This window comes from Protomyctophum bolini, assembly GCF_963924005.1.
Source record: "Protomyctophum bolini genome assembly, chromosome: 21".
In the NCBI taxonomy this organism is placed as follows: domain Eukaryota; kingdom Metazoa; phylum Chordata; class Actinopteri; order Myctophiformes; family Myctophidae; genus Protomyctophum; species Protomyctophum bolini.
In genome coordinates, this window is record NC_137882.1 from 131,596 (window position 1) to 150,000 (window position 18,405).

The 18,405-nt window shown below is 46.8% G+C and overlaps 2 protein-coding genes across 3 annotated transcripts in view; both read right to left on the reverse strand.

Moving 5' to 3' along the window:
• Window positions 1-2,571: 2,571 nt before the first annotated feature.
• The window catches only part of apodb (apolipoprotein Db), a 50,513-nt gene continuing 34,679 nt past the window's right edge, over window positions 2,572-18,405 (reverse strand). Inside the window, exon 6 of the mRNA XM_080794348.1 lies at window positions 2,572-2,595. The gene's annotated coding sequence lies outside the window, so the exon portion shown is untranslated. The remainder of the gene's footprint in view (window positions 2,596-18,405) is intronic.
• and1 (actinodin1) overlaps window positions 10,192-18,405 on the reverse strand; it is a 21,500-nt gene continuing 13,286 nt past the window's right edge. Inside the window, exons 6-12 of one of the 2 annotated variants that reach the window (XM_080794019.1) lie at window positions 17,166-17,277; window positions 16,076-16,191; window positions 15,360-15,614; window positions 14,071-14,324; window positions 13,237-13,323; window positions 12,674-13,076; window positions 10,192-10,909 (exon numbers count right to left, since the gene is read on the reverse strand). In XM_080794019.1, coding sequence (XP_080650145.1) covers window positions 10,379-10,909; window positions 12,674-13,076; window positions 13,237-13,323; window positions 14,071-14,324; window positions 15,360-15,614; window positions 16,076-16,191; window positions 17,166-17,277 — 1,758 coding nt within the window. In that variant the 3' untranslated portion in view covers window positions 10,192-10,378. The remainder of the gene's footprint in view (window positions 10,910-12,673; window positions 13,077-13,236; window positions 13,324-14,070; window positions 14,325-15,359; window positions 15,615-16,075; window positions 16,192-17,165; window positions 17,278-18,405) is intronic. The other variant, XM_080794020.1, reaches the window with a different exon arrangement.

Below are 18,405 nucleotides of genomic sequence, written 5' to 3' on the forward strand. Positions count from 1 at the left end.
GATGTCATGTTGGTGATGTCATTATGTACAGATGACATCAGTCTTGCCCAAACATGGAGGCACGTCATCCCCAGTGATGTTGCAACGTCTTTTTCTTTCACCAATTTACAGTAAAGACAAAATGATTAAATGATGCTATAGTGTTACAGTAATGTCACCATGCTAACCCATGCTAGCCCCCCAACACGCACGCACACACATACACACTCACACACACTCACACGTGCGCACGCACACACACACACACACACACACACACACACACACACACACACACACACACACACACACACACACACACACACACACACACACACACACACACACACACACACACACACACATATAAACATAATAGAAAGATTCATAGACTTCATAGAAAGATCCATAGACTTTAGCTTCAGGTAAATGTATATATTTTTTGTTTGTTTGGTTCCTGTTGGATTGTTGTTAAATGTGTATTTGTTGTTGTTTGTTTATTGTTGTTAAATGTGTATTTTCAGATTCAATACATCTTAAATCATTAGCATTCAACAGGGGGGTCGCGACCCCTAGAGGGTCCTTACAGTCATTGCAAGGGCTGGGGGGGGGGGCATGTTATTGTTTATTAGTAACTTTTTTTTTCTTGAAATGTTTAAATATAATAAATAATTCAACATATGTGATCTCAAGGTGAAAAATAAATCAGTTTTGTGGTCAGACTTTTAACCAAGCAGGTTAAAACTAACCTGTGGCAGGTTAAAACGAACCTGTGGCTTCCAGTGAGGTTGGGTTTAGGGTATTTTAGTCTGACATTTTGTAGTCGTACGTTACGTCCGGGTCCAAGCTGCACCAGCTCCCGTCCGCTTCTCATTGTAAATAGAATAACTAAACTCGTGAATCTTTTTACAATGACGTATGTTTCAGAAAGGAAGCCATTGAGGGTTAAAATGGGTCTTAATGCTTCCAACTCAAGTAGAATTATTAATGTTCTGTACAAGTGTCCATGACAAAGAAAATATATGATGTGGAGACAATAAAGACTATTATCATTATTATTGAAGGTGGTAACAGTCCATTTGCTCAGTACAATATTTCGGGGGCATATTTAGAATGTGTGCAGTTGAATCTAGATTGCATTAATACCATCTAATGCAGGGGTAACCAACCGGGGGTTCGCGATCTACCGGTAGCTCGCGGGAACGTTTCCAGTCGATCGCGAAGTGTCAGACAGACCCATTGGAATAATGTCAGTGCCGCTCGTCCCATGCAAATTAATTTTGAGCAGAGCGCTGTGGCTCTGAGTTTGAGAATAGACCCCATCGTCCAAGGGTGTGTGTGCGTGTGTGGTGGGGTGGTGGCATCTTAGCAACACTGAATGATCTGTCCCATTGGTCGTGTGCTCGTATCATGAGCCAATGGCTGCAGCTCTGAGCTTCCCAGACCCAGGTTCACATCTCAACTATTCTACACTACGTCATGCCGTAAAGAGAACTGACAGGTCAGCCACAGGGCTGCTACCATATTAGCAGCTGTGAGCGCTCTTCTCTTCTCGTGAAGAAAGCAGGACAGAGTTGTCAAATAAATCCCGCCGTCATTCATACTGTATTTATTCTCCGACCCGACATTAAAATACGGAACAACGTGCGTTCATTACGGGCTCGTGACAGGCTGCAGACACAGAGTTGGGACTACTAGCCGATAGCGCCGCTGCTACTTCAGTTTTCGTTGTTCGTTGTTATATTTTTTATTATTGGGATTTGATCATTGATGCAAATTCTAAACATATGGATGCAGCTGCAGAAGTTGTGTTGCTTAAAGGAATGCATAGTTGCGTTCTCCTCAACTGCTGCGCAGCAACAACAAAAATATAAAAATGAGAAAAATATACTGAATATACCAGTCTGCAATGCAAACTAATAGGCGAGTGCACTCCAGGGCATATGCAAAGGGAAAGAATGACTTCTGTCCGTGACAATAATCAACGCTACAGTTTGAATTATGTACACATGCACACATAGAGCAAAAAATATGAAATATGAAAACTTGTTGAAGTACAACGCATGAGTCAAGTAGCTGCTTTCCTTTCCTCTTTACTGAGCCTACTGTCATTGAACTGCTGTCCGATAAAATGCAGGATGTGTTTGCATTAACTTCAGGTATTTAAATGGAGATTATTGGATTAGTAAGTGACTGTCACCTGCAGGTCAGAGCTAAAGAGAAGGAATTTTGGTATCTTGTGAGCAGAGAATGGCCTTTTCACAAATGAAAATAATAAAATCTAGAATCTAGAAAATAGAACTCGTATGACTGACTCACATCTTAATGACACCCTCAGACTGGCAATCACTAAATATGATTTCAAAACGCTTGCAGATAAAGTTCAGTCACAGCAGTCTCATTAAAGGTGGGCTGACCCTGAGAGTATGTCACCATATCTGTGCAAATATATATGGTCATGTTATGCCTATGTCATTTGAACATCTGCCAATGTGAATATTCATTGAAATGAGAAACAAAATATTTCTAATACTAATTATTTCTAATTTGTCTTAATATTATTTGACATTGATAATATAACTTACTATAAGTATTTATTCTAATTTAAGCTTTAGTCTTTGTGTGGATGTGTGCACATGCATTGAGCCTGTCAGAAATAGCAAAAAAACAAGTGTTTTTTCTAACACGTTTTAGTGGTAGATCTTGGCTTACAATTGGGAATAAAATGGGCTCTTGGGCTTGAAAAGGTTGGTTACCACTGATCTAATGGATGATTTAGTTGACACAATGAAATAAAATGGTGATATTATCCAGTGTGTTGCAGACGTCCTGTCACAGCCAGGTTTGGGAGACCAGTAGCTTTGTTGTTGCAAGGAAAATACTTTAGTGGTTGTTCTAGAGAATCTACACCACAAAGACCACAACGTGCATACCGTCCAGACGTATGGCCGGATATGATGCTTTATCTTATCATCACCCCCATACATTCTACATTCATTATCAACGTGCATTTAACAAATATACCAATATACATATTATTATTATGACATAAATTATCCTTCCATTGTCAATAGCATTTAATGTTAATGTAAGGTCAACATTCTACAGTAACTATAGCTGAATATAGGAGGGGCTAGCGCCCTATAAATCTACACTATAGCTGAATATAGGAGGGGCTAGCGCCCTATAAATCTACACTATGGCTGAATATAGGAGGGGCTAGCGCCCTATAAATCTACACTATAGCTGAATATAGGAGGGGCTAGCGCCCTATAAATCTACACTATGGCTGAATATAGGAGGGGCTAGCGCCCTATAAATCTACACTATAGCTGAATATAGGAGGGGCTAGCGCCCTATAAATCTACACTATGGCTGAATATAGGAGGGGCTAGCGCCCTATAAATCTACACTATAGCTGAATATAGGAGGGGCTAGCGCCCTATAAATCTACACTATGGCTGAATATAACATTTGTTCAAAGATTGTTGGACAACAACTTCAGAAACTTTATACATCCACATATGATAACAGCATCCTAAGGTTAGCAAGGAATATCACCTCTAATACTAAGCATGTGTTGTATGGAGAATATAGGTTGCTACCTTCAGGAAGGAGATATGGTGTACCAGCGTACAATAAGGTCAGACTAAAGAGGTCCTTTGTCCACCAGTCGACCTTGAGGCTTAATCAGGAGATGTAGTAGCCACAGGATAATCTAAGCGGTGGATATTGCTCATGTCTTTATGTATGTAAATTGTATTGTTCTTTGTGTTTGTATATGTGTTCTGCATATACTTGGCTGCTGTGTCGCAAGACAAATTTCAGTGTGAACTGACAATAAAGTACTATATCATATCATATCACATATATATATATATATATATATATATATAGGAAGGGCTAGCGTCCTATAAATCTACACTAGCTGAATATAGGAGGGGCTAGCGTCCTATAAATCTACACTAGCTGAATATAGGAGGGGCTAGCGCCCTATAAATCTACACTAGCTGAATATAGGAGGGGCTAGCGCCCTATAAATCTACACTAGCTGAATATAGGAGGGGCTAGCGCCCTATAAATCTACACTAGCTGAATATAGGAGGGGCTAGCGCCCTATAAATCTACACTAGCTGAATATAGGAGGGGCTAGCGCCCTATAAATCTACACTAGCTGAATATAGGAGGGGCTAGCGCCCTATAAATCTACACTAGCTGAATATAGGAGGGGCTAGCGCCCTATAAATCTACACTAGCTGAATATAGGAGGGGTGTGAAGTGACGTAATCGATCGTCATACGTCACGCTGGCGGGCAGCAGACCACATATAGCTGGAACTGTCTCCGTGTCTCCCAAAACGCCGGAATTGCGCTCCCCTAATTATCACCGTCAACAGGACAACGTTATTATCGTTAACATATCACCGTCATATAAAAGGATCGGAAACATGAGCGAGTGCATCTGCAACGTGTGTAACTGCGGGCGCCACCGCTGCCCCCAGCGGCCCACCGCCATCAGCTACCAGAACGAGACGTCCTGCGGGAAGACCAAGTACCAGGACGACTACCGCCACACCACCACGGAGCTGCGCAAGAGCATCAAGCCCGTCACCAACCTGCGCGCCTCGGGCGAGCCCTTCGAGGACCACACCACGTACGGACACGCGTACACGCAGCCCGACTTCACGGGCCGCAGCCAGATCGTGCTGCCCGAGCTGGCCTACAAGCCCCCGTCGGGCCCCTTCGACGGTCTCACCAAGTACCAGGTGGACTTCGAGTCGCCGGCCGCCAACGTGGGCCTCAGGAAGAGCATCAAGCCCGTCACCAACCTGAAGGCTTCGGGCGAGCCCTTCGAGGACTTCACCACCTACGGCGGAACCTTCGTCCAGCACAGGATCACCGTGTGCCCGGCCAGCCGCGAGCCCCCCCTCGGATACACCTACAGGGGCAGTGACGAGGGCGGACACAAGTACCTGAAGAAGCTGTAGTCCTGAGGACCACCTCTGAGGACCACCTAGCAGGTCTGAGGACCACCTAGAGAGAGAGGGGTGGTTTCTATGACGAGGGCCGAAGAACTGGCCAGATGTATGGAGAACCATCTGGGATGACTGGAAGAACTGGCCAGATGTATGGAGAACCAGAGAGACTGGAAGAACTGGTCAGATGTATGGAGAACCAGAGAGACTGGAAGAACTGGTCAGATGTATGGAGAACCATCTGGGATGACTGGAAGAACTGGCCAGATGTATGGAGAACCATCTGGGATGACTGGAATAACTGGCCAGATGTATGGAGAACCAGAGAGACTGGAAGAACTGGTCAGATGTATGGAGAACCAGAGAGACTGGAAGAACTGGTCAGATGTATGGAGAACCATCTGGGATAACTGGAAGAACTGGCCAGATGTATGAAGAACCATCTGGGATGACTGGAAGAACTGGTCAGATGTATGGAGAACCAGAGAGACTGGAAGAACTGGCCAGATGTATGGAGAACCAGAGAGACTGGAAGAACTGGTCAGATGTATGGAGAACCATCTGGGATGACTGGAAGAACTGGTCAGATGTATGGAGAACCAGAGAGACTGTAAGAACTGGCCAGATGTATGGAGAACCAGGAGAACCAGGATGTCTGGACGATAGAGGGCTCGTCTGAGGACGACCCTAGAGAGAGGACACCGAAGTACCCGAAGAAGCTTTAGGGTCAGACTAGTCTCGCGTAGCCAGACCAATATTCTACAATCTCTGAATACTATAGAGTCTGGAACTACACCTAAATATCTTTACATTTTATTTTTTAATTTCCTTTTCTATAAGCAACCAGCTATATATATATGATTAGGTGATATATATTTATATTAGGATAGATTTGAATGACTTTAAAGACGAAACAGAAGGCCTGCGTCTAAAATTATCTGATTGGTCAGCAGAGGAAAGTTTAACTATAGGAGGCCTGCGTCTAAAATCATCTGATTGGGGCCAGCAGAGGAATCAAAAACACGCAATGAGATAAGTTATTTTTCTTTCAACTTAATTTCACACATTGCAGTTATACGGAAACTTGCGTGGTATAATTGTGCAGAAGAACAAAGTTTTATTTTACCAAAAACGTTCTGTACGAGCACTTTGTAACATTGTTAGGAAAGGAACCATTACCCACTTCATGCTGGGTGGGTTCCAAGGTGGTCCCTGGTCTGCCCAGAGGCAGAAGGGCCCAGCTGGGGGTCCCTAGGTGGTCCCTGGTCTGCCCAGAGGCAGAAGGGCCCGGCTGGGGGTCCCTAGGTGGTCCCTGGTCTGCCCAGAGGCAGAAGGGCCCGGCTGGGGGTCCCTAGGTGGTCCCTGGTCTGCCCAGAGGCAGAAGGGCCCGGCTGGGGGTCCCTAGGTGGTCCCTGGTCTGCCCAGAGGCAGAAGGGCCCGGCTGGGGGTCCCTAGGTGGTCCCTGGTCTGCCCAGAGGCAGAAGGGCCCGGCTGGGGGTCCCTAGGTGGTCCCTGGTCTGCCCAGAGGCAGAAGGGCCCGGCTGGGGGTCCCTAGGTGGTCCCTGGTCTGCCGAAGGGCCCGGCTGGGGGTCCCTAGGTGGTCCCTGGTCTGTGGGAGCACATCGGCGTCTACTAGGGTATATACATGACCTGCCGTGGCTTTCATTCATTCATTCATTTGTTTATTTTTGGACAAATCATGTCTATTTTTATTAATTTGGTTTACTCATTTTTGGGATTCTCAATGACATTTCTTTTTTACATGTTTCTTATTAATTTATTTGTTAATTTTACGTTTGGTGCTGGATAGCACGTTTTTGTTTTTTTGATCTTTGCTTTTTCTTTTCTCTTTTTTTGCAGACCTTCGGTTCCAAACGCCATCAGGCAACAATTCATCACATAATTTTATTATTTTATAAAATGTGCATCAGACCTGGTTGGAATATCCTTTCTATTAGTAACTAACTAACTAACTCACTATCCTTTCTATAGTCATTGTCATCTTTTGGTGAGATGGAGGTCAATCTTTAAAATAAAGATTGTCTAAATCAGGAATATGAATGCATGGATGTTGTAGGTACAGTTTGTAGTCCTAACTGGGGACCCCCCACTCTGACATGTAGTCCTAACTGGGACCCCCCACCCTGACATGTAGTCCTAACTGGGACCCCCCACTCTGACATGTAGTCCTAACTGGGACCCCCCACCCTGACATGTAGTCCTAACTGGGACCCCCCACCCTGACATGTAGTCCTAACTGGGACCCCCACCCTGACATGTAGTTTTAACTGGGGACCCCCCCACCCTGACATGTAGTCCTAACTGGGGACCCCCCCCCACCCTGACATGTAGTCCTAACTGGGGACCCCCCTCCCTGACATGTAGTCCTAACTGGGACCCCCCACCCTGACATGTAGTCCTAACTGGGGACCCCCCACCCTGACATGTAGTCCTAACTGGGGACCCCCCCCCCCCCTGACATGTAGTCCTAACTGGGGACCCCCCCCCCCACCCTGACATGTAGTCCTAACTGGGACCCCCCACCCTGACATGTAGTCCTAACTGGGGACCCCCCCACCCTTACATGTAGTCCTGGGGTTTCTAGGTGTAAGTATGTAGGACTAGTAGTGGGTGAAACGTTACAATATGTTGTAAAACAATGAGTAATATTTAGTGGTTTTCACTTTTACAAAAAAAAGAATAATAATATAATATAATAATTCTTCTTAACCGTGCACTTGCACGACAGCAAACCTATTTCATGGGGATCATTCACCAAAAGCAGCTGATCTACAAGCTCACAAGCTGTCGTGATGTTGTGCAGCCTATATATTTTGGTTATTTGATTTTATATAGTGCTTAAATTAGTCCTTTAATGCAGACCGATACAAATAAGGCAACATAAACCCATAATAATTGAATAAATCTGGAAAACATCATTGGTTTGTGATCAGTTTGACTGCTTAATGAACAGTAAATACATCAGGGTTAGGTTAAACCTGGCTGTTAGCCTGGTCCAGAGCAGGCTAAGTCCATTAGTTTCCATGGTAACTAATGTAGCATCACTTTCATGAAACCGAATCAAGCCTCAACATATCCAGGTTAACTGGTTAAATTAATCTGGCAAGATCAACCAGCTTTCATGAAACCGGTTAATCACTGATCCAGGATATATTAAACCAGGATATGTGTTAAATCCCGGCTTAATCTCTAATCCAAGTTTCGTGGAACGGGCCCCAGGAGACAGTTGATAATAATAATAATAATAATGTTAATAATAATAAACAGGAGACAGTTGTGGTTGGGAAGGGAAACCCTGGCAATGAAGCTGCTCCGCACAGAAAACAACCTGTGTTCTGGTGAAAGAGTCACTATGCGCTGAACTTGTTCTCTTCTTAAAGAGTCACTATGCGCTGAACTTGTTCTCTTCTTAAAGAGTCACTATGCGCTGACCTTGTTCTCTTCTTAAGGACCCCTGGAACCCCCTCAAGGACCCCTGGAACCCCTTCAAAACCCCTAGAACCCACTGGAACCCCCTCAAGGACCTCTGGAACCCCCTTAAGACCTCTGGAACCCCCTCAAGACCTCCTGGAACCCCCTTAAAGAGTCACTATGCGCTGAACTTGTTCTCTTCTTAAGGACCCCTGGAACCCCCTCAAGGACCCCTGGGTGTCCCCAGACCACACTAGGTGTCCAAATGGACCCTTCTAATATTTACTTGTACCAAGGACCCCCATCTGAACATGTGTTGTACCAGGGACCCCCATCTGAACATGTGTTGTACCAGGGACCCCCATCTGAACATGTGTTGTACCAGGGACCCCCATCTGAACATGTGTTGTACCAGGGACCCCCATCTGAACATGTGTTGTACCAGGGACCCCCATCTGAACATGTGTTGTACCAGGGACCCCCTGGCTCACAATGCGTTGCAACGCGACACATTGTGAGCTTGTAGATCTGCTATATTTTCAATAGACATTTTGGAATTGTGAAGTGGGACATTCTGCAATATGAATACTTTTACTTTCAGTACTTTAAGTACATTTTGATGCCGATACTTTTGTACTTTTACTCAAGGATATTTTCAATTCTGTACTTTTACTCGTAACGAAGTAGTTCTAAATAGGATTATTGGTACTTTTACTGAAGTACAACAATTGAGTACTTTCTCCACCACACGATGTATTGGGTGGATGTTATTGACGGTATAAACTAACGATGCTTTATTCTAACTATCCCTTAGGGCCGATTCATACTCCTATTTTACAGCTGTTTATTCTAACTATCCCTTAGGGCCGATTCATACTCCTATTTTACCGCTGTTTATTCTAACTATCCCTTAGGGCCGATTCATACTCCTATTTTACAGCTGTTTATTCTAACTATCCCTTAGGGCCGATTCATACTCCTATTTTACAACTGTTTCGGCGCTGTAGTGCCGAAATGATTTCGGCTCGTCAGAAATTTTCAGTAGCACCGAAGAGACGTCTTTAGGACGGTACCCCCCCCCCCCCCCCCCCCGCGAACCTTTGTGGAGTGAGTCTTCCAGTTTTCAATTGTATGAAGAGAACTTTCATAGTCTTATTATAATAAATAAAATAAACACAAAACGAGGCACAGGCATGGCGCTTCTGGTTTACTGGAATGGGGTTCGATTCCCTGCTGCGCTCTAATCATTGTGTTCTGTCATTTATGTAACCCTGTTATTATTTTGGGTTAATAAGAGTCATTTGAAATGTTTTCTTATTTGAATTATACATAACGAAGACAATGTGAAGAGTTATTGTTTTGAGATACCTTTTATTTTACTAGAGATAACCTAAAGTGTTAAAATAAATAAATAGATAAAAAGTTATCCTCGTTTCTCATCATTTTGGACCATGGGCTATAGCCCATATCGTACGGCATACTATAGCGCGCCGTTTTTCATCATTTTTGAGGATTTGAAAAAAATGAAAAAATGAAGAAAAAAAAAATCCGCAATTTGACAAAAACGATGGGTTATAGCCCATGTTTTTTGAAATTTTGGGAAAAAAAGTTATCCTCGTTTCTCATCATTTTGGACCATGGGCTATAGCCCATATCGTACGGCATACTATAGCGCGCCGTTTTTCATCATTTTTGAGGATTTGAAAAAAATGACGAAATGACAAAAACGATGGCAACAGTCTGGCAACGCGAGACAAGTACAGTATAGCGGAGGCTGTGCTGTTCAGTTCAGTTCAGTTCCGTTTTATTTTCGGATATTGGACATACAATACATACATACATACATACATACATACAGTACATACATACAAACATACATACATACATACATACATAGTGGAATACTTTCTGATAAGCGTCAATGTTTTACAGGCTTGTCCAAAGTGTCCCGACAAAGGAGCGGGGGGGGGAGGGGGGTGGGAGCGCAAGGCGTTACTTCCTGCGATAGTCGTGTGTGCCGTAGGCCCGGTGGTCGTCCTGCTCGGGGAACTGGTCTCCGTAGCCTCTCAGAATGTCCTGGAAGCTGGGCATGCCCTGTGCGCCGTGGCCCGGGTAGGGCAGGAAGGGCTCCTCCTGGTGGCCGCTCTGGAACGGCTCTGGTTCCTGCTCTGCCTCCTCCTCCTCCTCGGGCTGCTGCGCCTCTCCGCCGGGGCCCCCTGCTGCCTCGGAGGGCTCGCGGCGGCGCAGTCGGCAGTCGCGGTCGTACTCGGGGTCGCAGTGGGGGTTGTCGGGCTCCAGGACGCCGCTGCGCGAGCCGTCGGCGTTGAGGTGCGGCTCGTAGGCCTCGGCGGGGTAGGCCTGGGCGCGGTGCGCTCCGGAGCGAGGCCGCGGCGCCCCCGCGGCGGGCTTCACGGGCAGGCAGTCGCGGTCGTAGCCGATGTAGCAGTCGTAGCCCTCCTTGGTCTTACCGGGAGGCCCCAGTGGGTGGTGCTGTTGCTGCTGCTGCTCCTCCTGGGCGGCCTCCTGCTCAGAGAATCACAACCGCAACTTTGTTTCACATCAAAGATTTAGAAGCTATAAAATTGAGTGAAATGAGTTTCTGTGCATAAAGTATACTTATACTTATATATTATACATAGTTCCCATCGTGTCCTGCCTTGATCTCCAGGCAAGGAGATCAAGGCAGGAAAGAAGAAAGTTTGAGCTCTTTTTCCACAAAAATCTGATCATTTAGAAGCTTCTTTCACAGACAGCACACTCGTTGGGTCTCTCTTAGCTTATTCACAAACGGCACAGCCGTAGGTTCTCTGTCATCTCAGTTACAATACAGGTAAAGGGTTTCCAGATATTTACAGCGAGTTTCACAAACAGCACAGCCGTATGGCCTTCCTGAGCTTATTCACAGGCTGTACATAGGATAGAATTCATCTTCAGGGTGACTAACAACCTCTGCTTCGCGTCGGAAGTTAAACTCCATCGGTGACTTACTGTCTTACTTAGACTTACTGTCTTACTTAGACTTACATAAAGGAGGTGAATTATCTCCCTACAACGACCACCTAGCCAGACATTATCCCTTACATAAAGGAGGTTAATTATCTCCCTACAACGACCAGCTAGCCAGACATTATCCCTTACATAAAGGAGGTGAATTATCTCCCTACAACGACCAGCTAGCCAGACATTATCCCTTACATAAAGGAGGTGAATTATCTCCCTACAACGACCACCTAGCCAGACATTATCCCTTACATAAAGGAGGTGAATTATCTCCCTACAACGACCACCTAGCCAGACATTATCCCTTACATAAAGGAGGTGAATTATCTCCCTACAACGACCACCTAGCCAGACATTATCCCTTACATAAAGGAGGTGAATTATCTCCCTACAACGACCACCTAGCCAGACATTATCCCTTACATAAAGGAGGTGAATTATCTCCCTACAACGACCACCTAGCCAGACATTATCCCTTACATAAAGGAGGTTAATTATCTCCCTACAACGACCACCTAGCCAGACATTATCCCTTACTAAAGGAGGTGAATTATCTCCCTACAACGACCACCTAGCCAGACATTATCCCTTACATAAAGGAGGTGAATTATCTCCCTACAACGACCACCTAGCCAGACATTATCCCTTACATAAAGGAGGTGAATTATCTCCCTACAACGACCACCTAGCCAGACATTATCCCTTACATAAAGGAGGTGAATTATCTCCCTACAACGACCACCTAGCCAGACATTATCACTTACATAAAGGAGGTGAATTATCTCCCTACAACGACCACCTAGCCAGACATTATCCCTTACATAAAGGAGGTGAAATATCTCCCTACGACCACCTAGCCAGACATTATCCCTTACATAAAGGAGGTGAATTATCTCCCTACAACGACCACCTAGCCAGACATTATCCCTTACATAAAGGAGGTGAATTATCTCCCTACAACGACCACCTAGCCAGACATTATCCCTTACATAAAGGAGGTGAATTATCTCCCTACAACGACCACCTAGCCAGACATTATCCCTTACATAAAGGAGGTGAATTATCTCCCTACAACGACCACCTAGCCAGACATTATCCCTTACATAAAGGAGGTGAATTATCTCCCTACAACGACCACCTAGCCAGACATTATCCCTTACATAAAGGAGGTGAATTATCTCCCTACGACCACCTAGCCAGACATTATCCCTTACATAAAGGAGGTGAATTATCTCCCTACAACGACCACCTAGCCAGACATTATCCCTATTATAAGAACACACCTACCTGGAAGAAGGCGTGCTGCTGGCGGGGGGGCGTGGGCGGGGCCCCGCGGCGGTACATGGCGTACGGGTCGGCCTCGGGGGCGGCGGGAGGGGGAGAGGGAGGGGCCGCGGCGGAGCGGGGAGCGGAGGGGTCGTTGACCTGCGCGTGGGCCATGAACTGACGCAGCATGGCCAGCTGGTCGTTGGCGGCGGGGGGAGGAGCTTGGCGGTACATGGCGTACGGGTCGTTGGCGGCGGGGGGAGGGGCTTGGCGGTACATGGCGTACGGGTCGTTGGGGTCAGCCTCAGGGGCGGCGGCAGGGGGAGGGGCTTGGCGGAACATGGCGTACGGGTCGTTGGCGGCAGGGGGAGGGGCTTGGCGGAACATGGCGTACGGGTCGGCTGTTGGAGGAGGCTGGCGGTACCTGTAAAGAAATCACACCCGTGTGAAGTGAGGGGCGCTAATGTATTAAGATCTTAAACAGACGTGCACCACTGAGACACTTCATAGATCTGAGGGACAGCGGTGCTGGCTGCAGTAACCATGACGACCACCAGAGGGAAGCTCAATCAATCAATCAATACCTGGCGTACGGGTCGTTGGCTGTCGGGGGCGGAGCCTGTCGGTACCTGGCGTATGGATCGTTGGCTCTTGGAGGAGGCTGGCGGTACCTGATGGATCAATCAATCAATGTTTAGTTAGAATACGGTATGTTTGGACATCAGTTTATGATCATGAGTTAGCCGATACCAAATACCGATACCAGTGTCGTGATCTCATGTTTACAGCTATCTAGCTATATATCTGGTGTTGTGTTTATAGCTATCTAGCTATATATCTGGTGTTGTGTTTATAGCTATCTAGCTATATATCTGGTGTTGTGTTTATAGATATCTAGCTATATATCTGGTGTTGACCACTACCTAGAGAACAGGACATGTGTACCATACCTAGAGAACAGGACATGTGTACCATACCTAGAGAACAGGACATGTGTACCATACCTAGAGAACAGGACATGTGTACCATACCTAGAGAACAGGACATGTGTACCATACCTAGAGAACAGGACATGTGTACCATACCTAGAGAACAGGACATGTGTACCATACCTAGAGAACAGGACATGTGTACCATACCTAGAGAACAGGACATGTGTACCATACCTAGAGAACAGGACATGTGTACCATACCTAGAGAACAGGACATGTGTACCATACCTAGAGAACAGGACATGTGTACCATACCTAGAGAACAGGACATATGTACCATACCTAGAGAACAGACTGGTATATTCGCCGATACCGATATGACCCGATATGACAGATAAGGGCCGATCCGATCGGGACATCTCTACTTTGCATCTGTGACACCACAGCAGTTAACTAACTAGTTAACAGTTAACTATAGGTATTTACCTAGCATACGGGTCTCTCTGGGCGTCTCTCAGCATGGCGTACGGGTCGTTGTCTGGTTGTTGTTCTTCAGCCTGCTCTTCGGGGGCGGGAGGAGGCGGGGCCTGTCTGATGGCCGCCGCCTCGTCGCGGGGCTCATCCTGGAAGGTTTGCGGCGGCGCGGAGAAGCGTGTGGCGGTGAGCGGGTTGCAGCCGTCCTCGAACAGCGGGTTGCAGGACCCCGGGACGCGGCCGGGGGGGCTGGGGGCGCGGTTAGCCTGAAACAAGGGATTTAAACATGGATTTAAGAGGCCTGGGGGCGGAGTTTAGGGTGGCGGGGTTATGGGGCGGGGTTAGGGGGCACGGATAGCCTGAAACGGTCACCTAAACATGTATTTTAGGTGACCTTCACACCAGAGCTTTGCTGCGATTAAAACGAATCCTGCTGCGCATTGTCAGAAAGTGCACTTCGTTTGGCAGGTGTGAAGGCTCATTCGAATCCTAATGCGTATCAAAGAACCGCATTCTACTTCGACCAAAAACGGGGGTTTCGCTTCGCTTCCAATCGCACTTGATTAGTTAGTTGGAGACGGAGAAGGCATATTTTACGCAGTGCAAAGATGTCCCGTTACCGTGGATAGACTGAGGTCGAATGAGGAGACTGAAGCCCTGATCGAAATGAGGACGAGTACATGTTGCTTAAGGAAACACATAAAAACACTGCAGTGTATTATAGCCTACAGAATATTGTCTGTCTGTGCGTGCCGTAAACATGGAGTGCTGTCACTGTGTGGGGACTGGGGAGTGGGGACTTTCATGTCGATAAACTTGTAAACATTTTGCGCTGCTTTCCGTTATATCAGTGCGTTCAGCGCTGTGCCTCCATGCCCAGAAGAACAGTGCGTGGCTGCGTGCGTATAGTGAGAGAGAGAGAGGGGGGGGGTCCAGTCCCAGACGGCACGACACATGCACGTTATGAGTAAATTTGTATCACCATAGATTTCACTGTGTAGTTTATGAATGGAACACATTGATAATGGTCCCCCCTGCTGCGTTTCCAATTGCTGCGGATGACAGTCTCACAGGGGGTCCCTGGGGGGGTTTCTTACCGACAGAGAGGCATGGTAGACACACAGGGGGTCCCTGGGGGGGTTTCTTACCGACAGAGAGGCATGGTAGACACACAGGGGGTCCCTGGGGGGGTTTCTTACCGACAGAGAGGCATGGTAGACACACAGGGGGTCCCTGGGGGGGTTTCTTACCGACAGAGAGGCATGGTAGACACACAGGGGGTCCCTGGGGGGGTTTCTTACCGACAGAGAGGCATGGTAGGCACACAGGGGGTCCCTCAGGGGGTCACAGTCGGGGTACTGCAGGTACATGCCGGACGGGGCTTTCTGCACCAGCTTTGGTCCACAGCTGGGGTCCTTCTTGGGGTCGCAGCCCAAGTGGGCGTAGGAGGGGAGGGGCCCGGCCGAGGGCTTGTGTCCGTACGCCGCACGCATGTGGTACTGGAGGCACTCCACGTCGTCTGATTGGCAGATACGCAGTAGCTCCGCCTTCTGCTCCTGAGGGGTGGGGGTGGGGGGGGGGGGGGGGTTACATGTGAACACCAGCCAATGGAATGTGTGGAGGTGTGGTTTTACCAAACAGGACGTGTCGGCTGTAAGCTAGCAAACACCTCAGAACACCAGGTATCCCTAAACGTAACCTTAGTAACCTCAGTAAAACTATGTCTAAACATAACCTTATTAACCTCAGTAAAACTATGTCTAAACCTAACCTTAACCTCAGTAAAACTATGTCTAAACATAACCTTATTAACCTCAGTAAAACTATGTCTAAACCTAACCTTATTAACCTCAGTAAAACTATGTCTAAACCTAACCTTATTAACCTCAGTAAAACTATGTCTAAAACTAACCTTATTCCGTAACGTTTAGTATGCGTAGCCTACCTTGGTGAGGAAGGACTGAGATGTAGCAGTGCAGTAGTAATACCTTGGTGAGGAGGTAGGGGGCGTAGTTACCTTGGTGAGATAGGACTGGGCTGTCGGAGCGTAGTAATAATATCCAGACTGAGGGTCTTTCACCGGGATGGAAGAACGCACGTACAGGGGAGCTGGAGCTTTGGCTGGAGCTGGACCTGCAGACAGACAGGCAGGCAGGCAGACAGACAGACAGACAGACAGACAGACAGACAGACAGACAGACAGACAGACAGACAGACAGACAGACAGACAGACAGACAGACAGACAGACAGACAGACAGACAGACAGACAGACAGACAGACAGACAGACAGACAGACAGACAGACAGTGGTGTTGGTCTGACATGTGTTGTAGTACAGAACAAAGAATTTTTGCTTTCGCCATCTTTGTTGAAGAGTCTGGGCAAGCTACAATAACTGCGCAGAAAACATGGAATGCGTGTATACTTTCCAACAAACTCTGGTAAACTCTGGAATTGTACCATCAGTCCATCACACCTGTATATTAACTGTATATGCTAATAAACTTCAGGTTTACGGGCAAATCCAGTGCCCATAATTGCTACTAAAATAGCTTTCCCCAGTTGACGTCTCGTTTATCCTTTTATCTTTTTAACCCTGTATCTGTCATGTTTTACTTTGGGTTATTTTTTCTCTTAATAAAGTCTGTTCCTAGTGTTCCCTTGTAAAGCGCTATATAAATCTGAGCTATTATTATTTTATTTTATTATTACTATTGATACCAATACTTTGGTTGTACTCTTACTCAAGTGAATTTAGAATTTCCGGGAGACTTTCCGCCTCGTAACAGAGTAACGTCGCATATATAAATAAAATGCAGGTATAGAACTGCGCCTCATAGAATGTGCTCTCGCTGTATCAGAAACTCGTCTTTATCACGATTGAACGGTCAAATCCTCTAGTCGCACCGTCCGGTGCTACACATTGCATTTTAACAATTCGCACGGTGCAATTTTTTACTAGCAAAACCTAAACTCGCTGGGTGGCGTTCTGTAACGCCTGTACCCGTGCAAACTGCGTGAGAAGGCGAAGGCGAATGCTCACAGCGATAACCCCGCCTCCCCCCCTGTCCTGGCCAAAGGGCCGCTGTGTGTGTGGTCGGTCTTACCTTTGAGCGCGGCTGCGGGTGCGGGAGGCGCAGCGGACTTGGCAGCGGGCAGCACCAGGGGCAGGTAGGGGCTCTTCCCCTGGACCAGGGCAGCGTACAGGCAGTACGTGTCCTGGAAGATAAACAACCACCGTCAGATCTGTTTCTGTCACAGCGTTCACAACCACAGCCAGCTCTGTTTCTATCACAGCGTTCAGAACCACAGTCAGCTCTGTTTCTGTCACAGCGTTCAGAACCACAGTCAGCTCTGTTTCTGTCACAGCGTTCAGAACCACAGTCAGCTCTGTTTCTGTCACAGCGTTCAGAACCACAGTCAGATCTGTTTCTGTCACAGCGTTCAGAACCATTCAGCTCTGTTTCTGTCACAGCGTTCAGAACCATTCAGCTCTGTTTCTGTCACAGCGTTCAGAACCAGTCAGCTCTGTTTCTGTCACAGCGTTCAGAACCATTCAGCTCTGTTTCTGTCACAGCGTTCAGAACCAGTCAGCTCTGTTTCTGTCACAGTGTTCAGGCACAGTGATGGAAACAGGTTTTCAGTGTAATGAGTCCCAGGATGCAGGGATGCTCTTTTTTGTTTTTATATATTTTTTTTTATCCCACGATTTTGTAACCCATTTTTCACCCCTGTGTCAATCATCTAATGTGATCCTGGGCTCTACACACCCTCCACCAACCTAGTCCCCATATATGGGGGACATGGGGAGAGCAACGGACTTGAACTCATGCTTCCTTCATGCCTGAGTGTCCAAGTTGCTCCTTTACACCTGACAGGGGGGAGTTTCCCTGGTTGGACGTAGCGCGTGGAAGGAACACGTTATTCCAACCAGTTCCTTCCTGCTCTTTTAGAAATGAGTCCCAGGATGCAGGGATGGTCTTTTAGAAATGAGTCCCAGGGACATTTTATGAGTCCCACTTCAACCACGTTGGGAGTCATTATTTTGCCATTTTTACAAATTCAAGCATTTAACTCCCATTTCATTGTATATGGTTATAATGTGTTTATATTCATGTAGAAATCAGAAGAAGAAATTGGGGTTAGGGTGAGGTCCCAGGTCTTGACCATAGACTGTAAAAAATATGGACAAAGCGTTCCGCGGGTCTAACGTGAACGTAAAATGAAGCCTGTCAGTCCTTGCAATGGAAGTCGCCATCTTTCTAGATCCGTTTTGGCCCAGCTCAGGCCAGCTGGCCCATTGGCTGGCCCAGACAACGAGGCGGGACTTCCCCCCTTCTTCTTCGT